Source organism: Pristiophorus japonicus, chromosome 2 (genome assembly GCF_044704955.1).
Source record: "Pristiophorus japonicus isolate sPriJap1 chromosome 2, sPriJap1.hap1, whole genome shotgun sequence".
Taxonomy (NCBI): Eukaryota; Metazoa; Chordata; class Chondrichthyes; family Pristiophoridae; genus Pristiophorus; species Pristiophorus japonicus.
Genome location: NC_091978.1, coordinates 232,683,739 through 232,698,580, shown reverse-complemented (window position 1 = coordinate 232,698,580; position 14,842 = coordinate 232,683,739). Strand labels below are relative to the sequence as shown.

General features: G+C 40.1%; 1 protein-coding gene across 1 annotated transcript in view; it reads left to right on the top strand.

Annotated features, from left to right (window-relative positions):
- Window positions 1-14,842, top strand: part of cds1 (CDP-diacylglycerol synthase (phosphatidate cytidylyltransferase) 1) — a 200,969-nt gene that overhangs the window by 130,547 nt on the left and 55,580 nt on the right. Inside the window, exons 5-6 of the mRNA XM_070871063.1 lie at window positions 7,319-7,458; window positions 10,598-10,656. Of these exons, the coding sequence (XP_070727164.1) occupies window positions 7,319-7,458; window positions 10,598-10,656 (199 nt within the window). The remainder of the gene's footprint in view (window positions 1-7,318; window positions 7,459-10,597; window positions 10,657-14,842) is intronic.

Sequence of the window (14,842 nt, the reverse complement as noted above, 5' to 3'; positions counted from 1 at the left end):
CAGGCGATGTTAAATACGTGGAAATAGGCGGTCTTAGTTATGTTGCAGATATGTGATCGGAAGCTCATTTCCGGGTCAAATATGACACCAAGGTTGCGAACGGTGTGGTTCAGCCACAGACAGGTGTTAGGGAGAGGGATGGAGTCAGTGGCTAGGGAATAGAGTTTGTGGAGAATGGCTTCGATCTTCCCAATATTTAATTATGAAAATTTTTGCTCATCCAGAACTGGATGTCGGAAAAGCAGTCTGACAATGTACAGATTGTGGAGGGGTTCAGAGAAGTGGTGAGGTAGGACTGGTGTCATCAGCGTACATATGGAAACAGATGCTGTGTTTTTGGATGATGTTGCTTGGGGGCAGCATGTAGATGAGAAATAGGAGGGGGTCAAGGATAGACCCTTAGGGGACACCAGAGATAATTATGCAGGAACAGGAAGAGAAGCTATTGCAGGTGATTCTCTGGCTACGATTAGATAGATAAGAATGGAAACAGGCGAGTGCAGTCTCACCGAGCTGAACGACAGTGGAGAGGTGTAGGAGAATGATGGAGTGATCAATCATGTTAAAGGCTGCCGACAAGTCAAGAATGATGAGGAGGAATAGTTTACCTTCGTCACAGTCACAAAAGATGTCATTTGTGACTTTGATGAGAGAGCCATTTTGGTGCTGTGGCAGGGGCGGAAACCTGATTGGAGTGGTGCAATAGGTAGTTGAGGGAAAGATGGGACGGATTTGGGAGGCGAAAACACGTTCAAGGACTTTCGAGAGGAAAGAAAGGTTGGAGATGGGGCGGTAGTTTGCAAGGACAGAGGGATCAAGGGTTGAATTTTTGAGGAGGGGGTGATGGCAGATTTGAGGGAGATCGGGACAGTGCTTGATGAGAGAACCATTATCAATGTCGGCTAATATGGGAGCCAGAAAAGGAGGTTGGGTGGTCAGCAATTTAGTCGGGTCTCGTGGACAAGCTGAGCGCGGAGAGGTCATGAGGGGAGATCGGAGAGAAACTGGAGAAAGATGCGAGTTCAGGGCTAGGGCAGGGGGGGAACCTTAGAGCAAGTTTGGCCCGGTAGGCTTCGGGAAGGAAGGGAAGTGGCAAAGGCAGCTGAATGGATGGTCTCAATCTTAGAGACAAATATTCCATAAGCTCCTCACAGTTGTTGTCATAGGTGAGGGTGAAAGTTTATCTTTGCATTCCAGAATGATTCTAGAAAAGTGAGTAATTTTGGCAGACGAGAGCAGGACCCGATAATGCTTTATGTAGTCCAACCAGATCTGGTGGTGAATGCCTAAACCAGTTTTCAGCCATATCCATTTAAGTCTGCGTTCCTTGAACTTGAGGGAGCGAAGGTGAGGGCCGTACCAGGGGGAACAGACAGGGTGAGAGAGAGTAATTGTTTTAATAAGGACTATGGCATCAAAGATAGTGGTGAGGGTATGGTTGAGCAGATCGGTAGCTGCAGAAATGCCGTGGTGAATGGAAGGCCAAAGGCTGAATAGTTCGAATTTCGTAAGTGCAGTTGGGAGAGAGTTTTTTCCATTGGTGGACACAGAAGGAAGTAGGATTTGGGGAGGGGCAGGGGTGGTGGTTGGGGGAAGGGGGATGTGAGTAGATACGAGGAAGTGGTCAAAGATGGCTTGATCTGTGATTGACAAGGTGGGCGTAGCGAGGCCACGAGAGATGGCAAGGTCGAGCAGGTGGCTGTGAATATGGGTTGGGGAGTTTACGTGGAGGGAGAGATTAAGGAAGGATAGGAGGCTAGTGAACTCAGAGGAGAGAGCATGATGAATTGCGATGGAGATTGAAATCACTGATGATGAGAAGTCGCTTGGTGCTGAGGGAGGAAAGCTGTAAAGATAATGTCGGTAATAAAAATTTTATGGTACTTGGGTGGGCGGTAGTGAATGGGAATTTTAAGTGAAAGGTGAGGGGGTGGAATAAGTTGAGATGCTCAAAGGAGGAGAAAGTGCTGGAGGAGTAGAGGGACAGACCAAGGTGTGATTTAGTGAGAAGAGCCGCCACATCATTCTGAGTGGTGGAAGGTATAGCCAGGTGGGGAGGCTTCATTTATAGGTAAGGTATCATCACCCCTCAACCAGGGACATAATGTTGCTGCAATCATCCACGATGATAAGCTCATGGATGGCAATGGCCTTGTTCGCAAGTGAACGGACATTCTGGAGGGAGATGTGGAGATGGTAGGTGATGGCAGATCCACTGCCAGCATCCACAGGCTCAGCACTGGGAGGGGTGAGTTGAACGGGGAGGAGATTGGCAAGATTAGTCCCCGATGGGCACCTTGGGCAGGAAGGTTGACGGGAGAGTAGGATGGGGCAGTTGGGATTGCTACTCGTAAGGAGGCAGTGACAAGTGCCTCAATGGGCCCTTCGTAGGATGCCAAGAGAGGCACAGAGGGAAGCTGTAGGCTTATCTAATAGGAAGTCAAGCCTGGGACAGCGGCAGGAGAGTCGGAAGGTCGAAGAGTAATGAAGGATTGGCGTAAGTATTTGGGAGGGCAGAGTGTCTGAGAGAGGAGAGATGAAAGGAGGCTAACGACAGGAGGGAGCAACCAGGGAAGGATAGAGAGAAAAGGAAAAGGGGGAGAAAAAGTGGAAAAAGAAATGAACGACCCATGTCCGGAGCGGCAGCCAAAGTGCGCACACAAATGGACACCGGGAAAAGCTCAGGTTACATAGGCCTGGTTATGTAATAATGGGATACATATTTCCTGGCAGCAGGGAATAGATTGGAGACAATAGTAGAGACACCATGGTCAAAGTCAAAGGTCCCATAGAAGGACTAAGCCAGCACGGAGCATCGACAAACTGCTGTCCAAAGCAAGCGAGTGAAGTCCAGAAGCTATTTGAAGGGAAGAAAGTTCGAGGATGGAGGTTTTTGCCATAGGAATGAGTGTTGGTTGCGATGCAGACAGATGATGGTGAAATTGATGCAAGTTGGAGGTCACCGTAGATCAAAGCGGCGGAGAAAATGTAAAGCCACAAGCCATGACCAGCAAAGCTGAAAACCAGTAGAACGAGTCACTGGACAGCAAGTGAAACAGCAGCTGTTCGCTGGAAGCCAACAAAGCTGAAAAATCAGAATTGTGTACGTTTATTTCTGATTCTGAGTGGAATATCAATTTTATTATTTTGCATGTGCGGTATTACCAGATTAGGTTTTACAATGAATGATGGGGAAATACACAATAAGCATGTGTCAGCCAAGGATCAGTTGGATGTGAGTGCCCTGCTCACTGTTCCCTGGCCAGCCTCCCAACTGTGTGCAGATCCTGGGCTTCCCTGCTGCCTCTTGACTTTTATATCCAAAACTCCAGGACCCCAGTTTCTCTCTCTTGCCTGCATATGTTGTAGTAGCATCTGAATGTACTCGTACTGAACGGTTCATTGCACTAAATCCAGTGAGCCATAAAAGAAAAACAATCCACAGATGCATCCTGACCTTGCACTTCTTCCCAGACTTCTTGCTCCCTTCTGTTTCCTATTCCTTGCCTTGTCCCATAACTGAGAGTGACATGTACAGAAAGAAAGAAAGTCACATAGAGATGTAGAGAGAGAGAGAGAAACATGTAGAAAGAGATAATATAAAGGTACAGTGACCACCAGACGTGTGAGAGTCTTAGAGAGCAAAATAAAATGAGACACATACAGAAAAGAGTGGGAGATGAGCAGAGATGTTGTTACAAGGAGAAATGTACACAATTTTGACAGAAAAATGCTACAGGAGATCAACTAGCATATCTCTAAACATCATCTTGTGTTGGTAGAAGAAGATTAAGTAATAGAAATATTGGAAGTTTAGTTAAAGTTTGAAGTTATGCAACACCAGTCCACAAACAGCAGTAAGGTAAAGGAGCAGATAAATGTTGGCCAGGATATTGGGAGAACTCCTCTGCTCTTTGAATCGTGTCACCTGAGTAGGCATACTGGGGTCTTGATTTAATGTCTCATCCGCAACATGGCATCTGTGATAGTGCAAGATTGTGGGTGCGCTGCACTGAAATGCAGCTGCTATTATATGCTAAATAAATAGATTAATTTTTAAGCACTCCATTCAATTACATCACAAAATACCACATTAGATAATAAATCAGAAAAGCTTCACAAAAGTCTGAATAACTGTTAAAAGCTGAAGTAGATGATGGTAATGTTTGATAATTGTAAAAAAGGTTAGTTGAGAATATACAAACCATAAAAATGCGGTAAATTAGTAATGAGCTGAAAATGCAGCAATCCAAGGAGTACAGCAAGAATAGGTGTATGGCACAATGAAATATTCAGAGGTTATAGTACAGTGTTGTAGCTGAAAATTAACACAATTTTTGCATATATGTTAGTATGCATTATTGACATCAAAGCATAGTCCTGCAGCAGTCTCAAACTGGCTGATATTGTCAAACTATACCTTATTGCACTTGCATTGAAACTTTCTAAATTATGAAAGCAGGTGTTAACACTCAAATTATCCATCATTTTGGAAGGTCTGGTCTTATCTGTGATCTTCTGCTAGTGATCCGGTTGCCTATGTTATGCACCTCTGGAGCTCTGATCTTGAACAAATTGGTGAATCATTTGTGATTTCATTGGACATTTCCAATTCCTATGAAAAGCTCTGGTACTGTGCACTTCTAAACAAGTTGTCATTATGTAGTTGTCTTGTAAACCTTTATTCATGGTTATCATTGCCTCACCCTGTCCCGTGTTTCCCAAAGGCTGAATCCTCATCTAGCCCTATCCATTCAACCTGATGATTCCACTTTACTTGAAATTACATGCATTTAGTGCACATGACTTCACTTACTGCAATAACTCGATCACTACTTCTTGATTTCTTTCCTGTGACGGACTATGAAAATAATGTTGCTTTCACGTATCAAAAATTTTCTTGTTTTGTATACCTAACAACCATCACCTCCAGCCTTTGATTTCATTGATAGTCTCCATCATCTGTCAACATTCTTGTTCTCACTAACTTCTGTCTAGAGTAGTATAATCTTTCACTCCATTGCTAAAGCTGCCTCCACGAAGCTTGTTTTTTTGTGTCAAAGACTTTACCCCTCAGTAACTCTTAAATCTTCCATGTCTGTCCAAGACTTGAATATTGCTCCAAAATCTGAGGAGACTGTTGCGCCGAATTCGTTAGATGTTCGAAAGATCGAACAAGTAGGTTCGCAATTTTCCTTTTAAGGTTCCCACAGTAAGTTTAACCTGAACAAAAGACTGACACTAGATTCACAAGCCAATTTATCTTTAATAAATGCTTTAACAAACACTGCTCATTAGTTACGACAGAATATGGATTAACCTATATGGATTACAGAATATAGGACTCACAACCTATATAAGATATTACCCGATTCGGTCCGAGGTGATCAGTCTCCGTCTGACTTCAGTTTAGGGATTCTACCCCAGGTTCCTGCTCCTGCTGTCGCGTGTTGTTCCTAGGTTCTTGCTAACTTCCTTCAAAACCTTGTGTCTAGTTATACCCTTTCTTCCCTCAGCTAAACACGTGTTGGTTTCGACAGATTCAGCTGACATTTCATCTTTGTACATATACATCCTTCTGTTATCGTAACCCTGTCTTGCCTCCATGAGTTATTACCAAATTGTTGTCTTCATTATTGTGTGTGTCCATATCTTGATCAGTTTGGTCTTTTCATCTCTTCCCACCCCCTGCTGTTTCCTACAGCATGTTTCTGCTAAGGTAACTTCCCCTGCCATTTGGCCTACATCTATTATTCCTGCAACTGACCTTTTGTTCGTTCACTAGTGTTTGTAGGGGCCCTGTTAACTGACATTCCTTATTCACACACATTATCTTACACATGGTGACTCCTTTGAATTTGACTTTACTATTCGGCAGCTTTTATCCTCGTCTCCTTTGAAGTGCTTGTTGTTTTCAGTTCAAGAGACGCTGAGTCTACTGGTTTAACCCTCAAGCATGAATTAAATTCTTATTAATCGTGAATTCTTTCTGATATTTCCACAAGATTCTTCTAATATCTTACCTGTGCTTTCTAACCTTCCTGTCCTTTGTCTTTACATTATACATTTTTTGTCTCTTCAGTACTGCTTTAACATGTCCTCACTTGTTCCTTCTAAGCCGCAGATATGTAATCCAATATGCTTTTCCTTCCCCCGCCCCCCCCCCAGATCCTCACTATCGAATTCAAGACTTCTTGCATGGTTGCTAACTTATTCTTTTACTCCTCTGAATGTTTCCTTTCTGCTACAATCCTCAGAGCCTTAAAACCCAAACTTGGCAACACCGATTTCTAATTTACCCCATGTAGTTTTTTATCAACCTTGGTATCCTGCAACATGGACCTTGACACATCACCACCTTCCATTTAAAAAAAAAATGTCCTTGAAGAACTGAGCCGAAACCTGCCTTGTTCAGGATGCAAATAGCGTATAAATGAATTCACACCTAACCTGTCTTGATCATAATTGGCCCTGAGCTAGCTCGGGCCTTGGTATAAACTCGGGTAATTTAAAGCTCTGAGTAGAAATGAAATTAATTGGCTCTACACCGGAGTCTATTTTTGTCTTTTTTATAAAGTTAATTGGTGCCTTACACACATTTTCACCCATCTACCTTTCTTGAAGAAGGAAGAAATATAATGCGTACATTGTCTAATTGTCTTAATTTTTTTACTTTTAAATTTTTAAATATGATTTCTTCCCCCTTCTTACTATCTGATGAAACTGCCCAACTATGAACAGGGCACAACTTGATAGGAATGTGTAAATTTGATTCTAATGTATAAAATATCCAAAGGCTGGATGTTAAACTTTGACTTCCCTTTTGCTGGATCATAAGGTATGTATGTCCTATTATCTTTCAGTGATGCTCCCATGGACTATACCACAAAGTGGCAGGATTCTGTTTTCTGGTCATAATTCCCCACTGTAATTTGCTATTGCATTTTGGTGGGAGATCATCTCTTTTCTCACGGGGATATAGAGAAAATTGGAGGACAACCCTCTGTAGAGTGCCATTGTTCCAACCCCACCTATTCAGTTAATTATGCTGAGACTAGAAGAGGAGAAAAGGAGACATTTTCAATCTTTTTTTATGTAATGTCATATTGGATATGAGGTTTTCAACCTAAAATACAAATCACTGTCAATCTGTGGGTGCAATACAATACATGTAGCTTAATTTTTACACACAATGCATGAAATTATACAAAATTCAAGTTGAAAATATTGCCCAACTTAAAATAACCAAACATCATTTTGATTTTTAGATAAAAGCATTTTTGTAAATTTATTGCCTAATTTAAATTCTTTCTGGTAGGTACATTCTTCTGTGTGTAAATTATTTCTTTTATGGAGAAACAGTTGCTGATTACTTTGGTGGTCTGGTGCGAAGGGACGTGCCACTTCAGTTCCTCGTCCGTTATCATCGCTTTATCTCCTTTGCTATGTACCTAACAGGTGAGTAAAAGTTTAGTATATATTCATAAAGTGTTGTAGGTCTTTGAATTACTTCAAATCTTTTTACTGTAAGTAATAAATCTGAATTTGTTTCTTGTGAAACAAGACTTGGGTAAACCACTTCCTCCAGTTATCATAGTTCATTTATCTTTGATCCAACATGCTTGCCTTTATCTGTTTCCACTTGCAGTAGTATGTACGGCAGCCAAAGTATGGATAAGTACATAGACATTGTTTAGCAATTCTTAGTATTTTATTTTGATTTATATTAATATTGGATGATATCAATAGTGGTCTGCAATAAATCAGGGAATGCTTGAATACATGGCAGGTCAGTCAGCATATATAAAGAGAAAAGGTAGGTTATGATTTTTTTTGAGAGTGTAGCCTTTATCAAAACACAAGAGGTCTTCAAGCTTATCTTTTAAAGATCATTCTGCCATGGACTTTGCTCCCTTCCCCTCAAACCCAGAGTTTATCCTTGGAGTAGTTCAGCCATACAGACCAGAAATTAACAAGGTTAGTGAGCTGATCTTTGCAGCAATGGCAACAGGAGAGCCCTGGGTTAAAAAAGGGAAAATGGGTCAGGATTTTTGGTCTTTTGAAAATAATTACTTATACATAGAACCATAGAGGTTTACCACACAGAAGAAGGCCACAAGGCCTATTGTGTCTGACGGATCTTTGCCACAGCAGTGCAGAACTAATTTCACTGCACTACTGTCTCCACCCCGCACCCCCCCCCCCCCAAACACCTATCCCTGTATCTTCTCCCTCCTTCAAATAGTTATCCACTTAACCCTTAAAAGATGCAATGGTCTCAACCACACCCTATCACTAAGTTTTCGATGCTGCAAAACTTTTTTTTTTAATTCTCCTAACCCCTCTCTTTAGGAATGTGTTGGAAGAATAGCATATTCCTACATGCTCAGAATATTTTAATTATGATCTTTAATTTTTACATCACTATTTTGTGAAAAATGAAATATGGTCCAGATGAGCAGTAAAAGTCTTGCATCGCCACTTGCTATTTGACCATTCTAACGATCTTAGAAGGTGAAAACTGGTTACTGAAAACAAATGACAGATTAGTAAACAGGATAGCTTGTATCCATTTTTTTGATTTTTGAACCTGTCTTTCATGAGATTCAAAGAAAATCTTAGATTTGTATTTTAGGATAGGGCATTTCTCCAATTCCAGGCAGCTTAGCTGTTTTGCCAAGACTTTCGCAAAGCATATATATGGTTTGAAGATGTGACCCTGAAACAATCTTACTGCTGATAACAATTCGCAGGAATAAAACGTTCTTGCTAAAGAAAGTAGTTGTCACCAACATTGACCTGGAATTAGGAGTACATAATTGGCACTTTCCATGAACTAATATTTCAGACTTTATGTTTATTTATTTCTGGACCAATTCAGCCATTTGTTCAATCTTGAGTAGAACCAATAAGCAGAAATTGAAACTCATCTAACCTCCAAGCCTCTAATGTGTGTGCAAACAGCTGTAAATGAAGGTAATGCATTGAAATGTTCAGTATTATACATTAGTACTCTGAAATTTAGTAATCTGATAAATGGGGTTATAAACAAATCTGAGCCAGAATTTTCATTTTGATTGGAGCTAGTTTGCACATGCATTGTGATTGGAAAGTTTGTTTGAATTTCAACACTGAGGTGTCAAAATTTTGAGTTGCAGTTACATTAACCCTCTTAGACTCTGATTTATTGTACATTAGTTGACTTTTTATGTAATACAGAAAACATTTAAAACTCTAGAACACAATTGCTATTGTAATTTATACAGCATATACATTTTTCAGAGGGCAGATATTGGAGTAAATGCGACAGAGTATTGTTTGCAAACAGTATAGGTTCACAAGATCATGAGGATGACAGGGAGCCATCAGCCAATTTGATCTCATCCTTCCAGAATACCAACGCATCTCAGTTTATTTGGGATCAGGTTTTCTCTTGTCTGTTTATCATTATTGGCTATTCCATTTTTTTTTAAATAGACTTTTTCAAATAAGGTTTTATTTTAAAATTAGACTCTTCAAAATACTTAAACATCTCTTATGAAAACTATATAAAAATGAACACCAGATAGTGATTGCAGAGCTGCAGTTTAATTCGAAAGTAGTATGCAATTGTCCTAAATTCTGAGACTGAAATTTAATGGGTTTATAACCTTTCTCTGAACTCCAGTATTCACTCCAGGGCTCAAAAGTGCACTCCAGAATCTTTCAGTGTAATCAGTTAATTTTACAGGTGTTAAATGATTTCTCCACTTCCATTTTCTTTGGTCTGCTTGTATTGTGGACAGTTGAAGGATAGACAAATAAGCTGCACCTGTGCATCTACCATACTTCTCTGAAACTGGTGCCATGCACAACTGGGCAGATGGTTGAGCAGCTTCCAGTGGTGCTTTGGATGTGTGTGAAAGCAGACCCGGGTGACTCCTTTTCACTTTACAGTTTGTTTCTTTTCCAGTTCCTTTCCTGCTTCCCTGTAGAGAAAGCACCAAGCCCCTGATGAGCATTTTCACAACTGAGATTGTAAATTTGCTATGTGGAGAATTACAAGCATGAACTCCTGTGCTAAAATTTCATTCCACAGAATATTGGTGTTTAAATGGGTTTAGAAAATTCAGTTTTGGTTCCATTTTTGCCTATGGTGTTCACAATGCTGGATTATCAATTTGTGATGTAATTGTTGTAAATAATTAAGAAATAATAGAATTTGACTGTAGAATTTCCAGGGGGACCGAGGAGCGAGAAAGAGAGATTTCCATTGTTAGCTATGATCATAGATGAACAGAAATTGCTTTCTTCCTCCTAGATATTCTAAGAGAATCCGTATATATTATACTGCTATATGTTCTACAAATTAAATAGTATTATTAAAATTTTAATTCCTAAATGATTTAACTTCTATTATGAAAACTTTCCAGGCCTTATTACAGCTAGGTTTTAGTTTAAGGGTGACCAATAATAACTAGTAGTAAAGTTATGGAATTTGCATGTACCCGAGAGGGTTGCATGAGGTGGTGCATTAGAATAGCTTTCACCATAACTCGTGTATGTATTTTTGTTGCGTATTGAGAAGGCTAATATACTTCCTGCTGTCACTTTTCAGGCTTCTGCATGTTTGTACTGAGTTTAGTGAAGAAACATTACCGACTGCAGTTTTACATGGTGTGTATCCAATATTTCTTTGTGGTTATTAACATAAGTGTGGAAACATATTGCTACAAGTTTTAAAAATGTTTTCTGCAGTAAATGACCAACCAGGTTTAGATGATTTAAATAGTGACTAGTGGCACAGAGCAATTCTAGCACCTACACGGTTTAAGACTGGAACAGAAAAGTCTCTTTATGCCAACATTAAGAATCCTAAGTGAAATAAGTTTGAACAATCTGATCCCAGTTCCTGACAAATTGAGGCTCACAGCGCAACATTATTGCTGATTTGGACAAAGTTAGTTCTAAGTTGGGAGTCTAATTCAGAGGCCGTAAGGATGGATCCTGTGGAAAGTGGAAGAGTTCACATTGGTGCAGTGCTATCAGGATGCTGTTAATGAGGTTGAAGCTAAAGCACATTGTTGAAGAAGACAGAGACAATTTGATTGTGTTATATTGGCTGCAGCTGCCAGCCGTCCCATTTTAGACCAGGTTAATTGTAAATTTCTAAAACATAAATCCGACACCAAAAGTTTATTATTAAAAAGAAGTCTATTTTCTCCCCTTTTGTGACTTATAACATGGAAGCATTAGTTATTCAGGTTTTCAATTAAATTTCACAACAAAGAATGCATGAGAATTCAAACCATGATCCTAGCTCCTGACCCACTTGTATCCTGTCTCTGCTCAGTTGTCAACTTGGCAAAAGGTGGTGATTCTCCAAGTGCCCTGTGGGAACGCATCATTCTGACACTTGGATCAGATTTGAAAAGTATTCCATTTCACAGTACTGACATCCTTGATTCCAATGAGCACAGAATATAGCAAAATAATTTTTAAAATTAGTTCCCTATGTTATAACGTACCTTTTCAGAAATTAGAGTCAGATCACCTTGTTTGATTTAAGGTGGTGGGGGGAGTTCAGTCCTTATATATCTATCTTCTATTGTGCAGGTAAAAGGTTGATTTGAACACTGCAGCCAAGCAACTAGATCACTAAAAATCACCAACTACATGCTTGATTTCCATTGTGTTGCCTGTTCTAACATTGAGAACCTGTCCAGCCGGTTTATGACCCAATTTACAGTTGACAAAAGATATTTTTTGATCTTGTATGTTTCAGTAAATTATCAGGTCCTTTATGCATATCGTGGTTGAATCTTGAAAGAATATTATAGTTTGGCAATACGGATCACAACTCATTTGAATTTTGTATCAAATGCATGTGTTCTTTAAATTTGATCCTGCAGGGTCTGATTTCATATGCTGAGAAGCACAAACCAAACGAGTTTAAATGTGCTAGATTTTGATTTGTACACAATAGGAGATAGATATGTGGATCGGGCATGCATCAATATTTGAATATTATAAATATGTTGCATTGATGCTTCAAGCTCTTTTGAGAACATTTTATGTCTCTTCTAGGTTCTCTATTCAGTTTTTTTTCTTCAATCCCTTCTCTTAAAGGTGGTAACTCATGTTGGTACTGTACTTTATTCCACTGTGCCAGCAACACTCTGTTACCAAACTGAAGTGACTTCTTTCATGTGTGAGGTTAATGACAATTGCTGGCATATTATTTGCTCGTGAGGCATCACAGCAGAGGCTGAGGATTATCATCCTCATCTGGCGTTCATGCATGCATTTTTGTTGCAATTTTTTTCTCTAATCTCACTCTTCTGAAGGTAATGATTGATGCTGTGGTACAATTTAATGGTACCAACAGTCAGCCTGGTATGTCATCCAGTCAGCAATTCACAATATGTAAGCTTGGATTGCATATGTTTTCAGCCTGTTCACCCATTACAACGGAGTTGACCCTGTTCTCATCCTCTGTCTATACATGTGTACCTCTATTGGATATGATCAAGATTGAGCATCTAAACAATTTCATTTGTTCTAACCCTAAACTCATGGATAGTGACCCTATGGTAGTTGTATCACCATTACTCATAGTTGAATTATCAAAGTCCCCCAAATAATCCAGTTCTGTTTTTCCCCCAAAAGCTATAGGGCTGGATTTTCGACTTTTCTGTTTTCAAGGCGATAATGGCGGCGGGGCGGGAAAGTTAGCGGCCGGGAATAGTTTACGCTTTATTATTTAATTTTGGGCATCTGGGCCTTGCGTCAGGGGGCGCAACACTAAGGGAGGCGTTGTACACCTCTCTTGGCGCAAGGATGGGAAATTTCTAAGCTAAAGTGCCAGCCGTGCGCGCTCTGGGAGAGGCCTGTGGGGGGGAGACCTAAAAGAAAAACCCCACAAAAACATTCCTAAAACACCGCAACACAAATCACACAAAAAGTTAAAGCAAGAAACACTCGCACTTATTTTTGCAGTACTTTACTTTCCTCTCCGCCACCAGCTCTGATTTCCCAGGCGGTCATTGCGGGCGCACTTCCGGGCAGACAGGTCGGGCAGGAGCTCAAACACACGCTAGTGTCGCAACCATGGGTGTTGCACACTCGGCGCAGCATTTCCTGGCGGTGCTGCTCAGCACCACCCCAAAACCCGACCGGAAGATCGCAGCTGGGCGCTGGGGACCTCACCGCCTTTTTTCACGCCGCTCTGGGGGGAAACCCGGAGCACAAAGGGCCGTAAAATCCAGTCCATTGTCTCTTATCTCATCCTGTCTTGTCCTCCCTGGTCCAGTCGGTGCATTCTATGTCTTTTATATTAATTAACTTTTAATTATCTTCACAGGCAGTTCTGTTAAACGAACTCCAAGTTCTACCTTAGCATTATAATATGGTTATAGGTTGGCCTTAGTTGGCCAAATTAAAGACTAAGCCAAAATCCTAAATTTACAGATGACAGACAAGGCCAAATCATGCTGTGGGCCCCCTCGTGGAATGTTATGCATCCTCTAATCTAACTCATTAAAATTTGTCTCGATTCTAATGCAAATCTTCCTAGGAAAACAAAACTTAAGCAGTCTCAGGTAAAACATAACTTATTTTTAACCCTTTACTTGTGTTGAGCTAGAAACATACACTCATTTAAACACAGTATTATTCGCGTCACAGTTTTGTTCACATAACCATATATATTTTGGACACCCTGATTTCTAACAGTTGGCTGCAGTGAAATCGAATGTGCACAATAAATTGAAGTTATCACAACAGGGCCCGTTGGCAATGAGTAAAGCAAAACAGATGTTAGAATGTATTGAAAGATTATTATTGAGCCAAAATAGTGAGGTATTCCTGCCACTTTCCAAATCATTGGTGTGACTGCACTTTGAATACTGTGTACAGTTCTGGTCACTGTAGTGCAGAAAGGATATTGCAGCTATTGAAAAGATACAGAAGAGAGCAACCAGAATGATCAAGAGATGGTATTATGAGGAGTGATTATGTTCTCACTGGAAAAGAGTTCGAGAGACGATACAATAGCTGTTTTTAGAATCTAAAGAGACTAGATAATGTAGACCATGACCAGCTGTTTAACCTTGTCCGGGGCAGTAGAACCAGAGAGGTTGGCCTGCTCTTGAAGGGAGGGGTAAATTCAAAACTAATCTGCGGAAATATTATTTCAGTGAGCGAGTGGTAAATCTATGGAATAGGCTCCCTAGGGAGACGGTGGAAGCAGATAGTATTAATTCATTTAAATGTAAATTAGAAAATAATATTTTGTGATACAGTTATGAGTAATTTGAGGCATGATATATGTATGTGTAGCATGCTTAGGAGGAACAGGTGGCTTTGAACCTATGGTTCCCACAGCTTTTCACCACTGGGGGTTTGCTCATCTCGTATCTGGGTCTGTTGTAGACTAATTGATCATTGATCACCCAGATTAGTTAACAACTTCATTATTGTATCACGCAACTACAAGGGTGGTTGAAGGCGAACTAATTGGACCGTGGTCTTTTTTTCATCAAGCAATTCCTATGTTTCTATCACATTATGACATGCATTGAAGCTAATCAGCAAACATACACTGACCCCTTTGGCTGGTAGGTTGGTGTACCTGGCAGTAAATATTAAAAGAGACTATCATGCTGGAGTGCTTTTATCAAGTAGATCAAAATAGACAAATGAGCTTGCATGTAAGTTCATTTAGCAAAAGTGGTTGTGCCATTATTCACAATGTATATTTCAGATTTTTAGTTAAATAATGTTTGAGAAATTTGTAGTTTTTATATTTTAGTTATGTTTTCTTCGTTTTTATATTAATTAAGCCCTATTTGTATATTTTTAA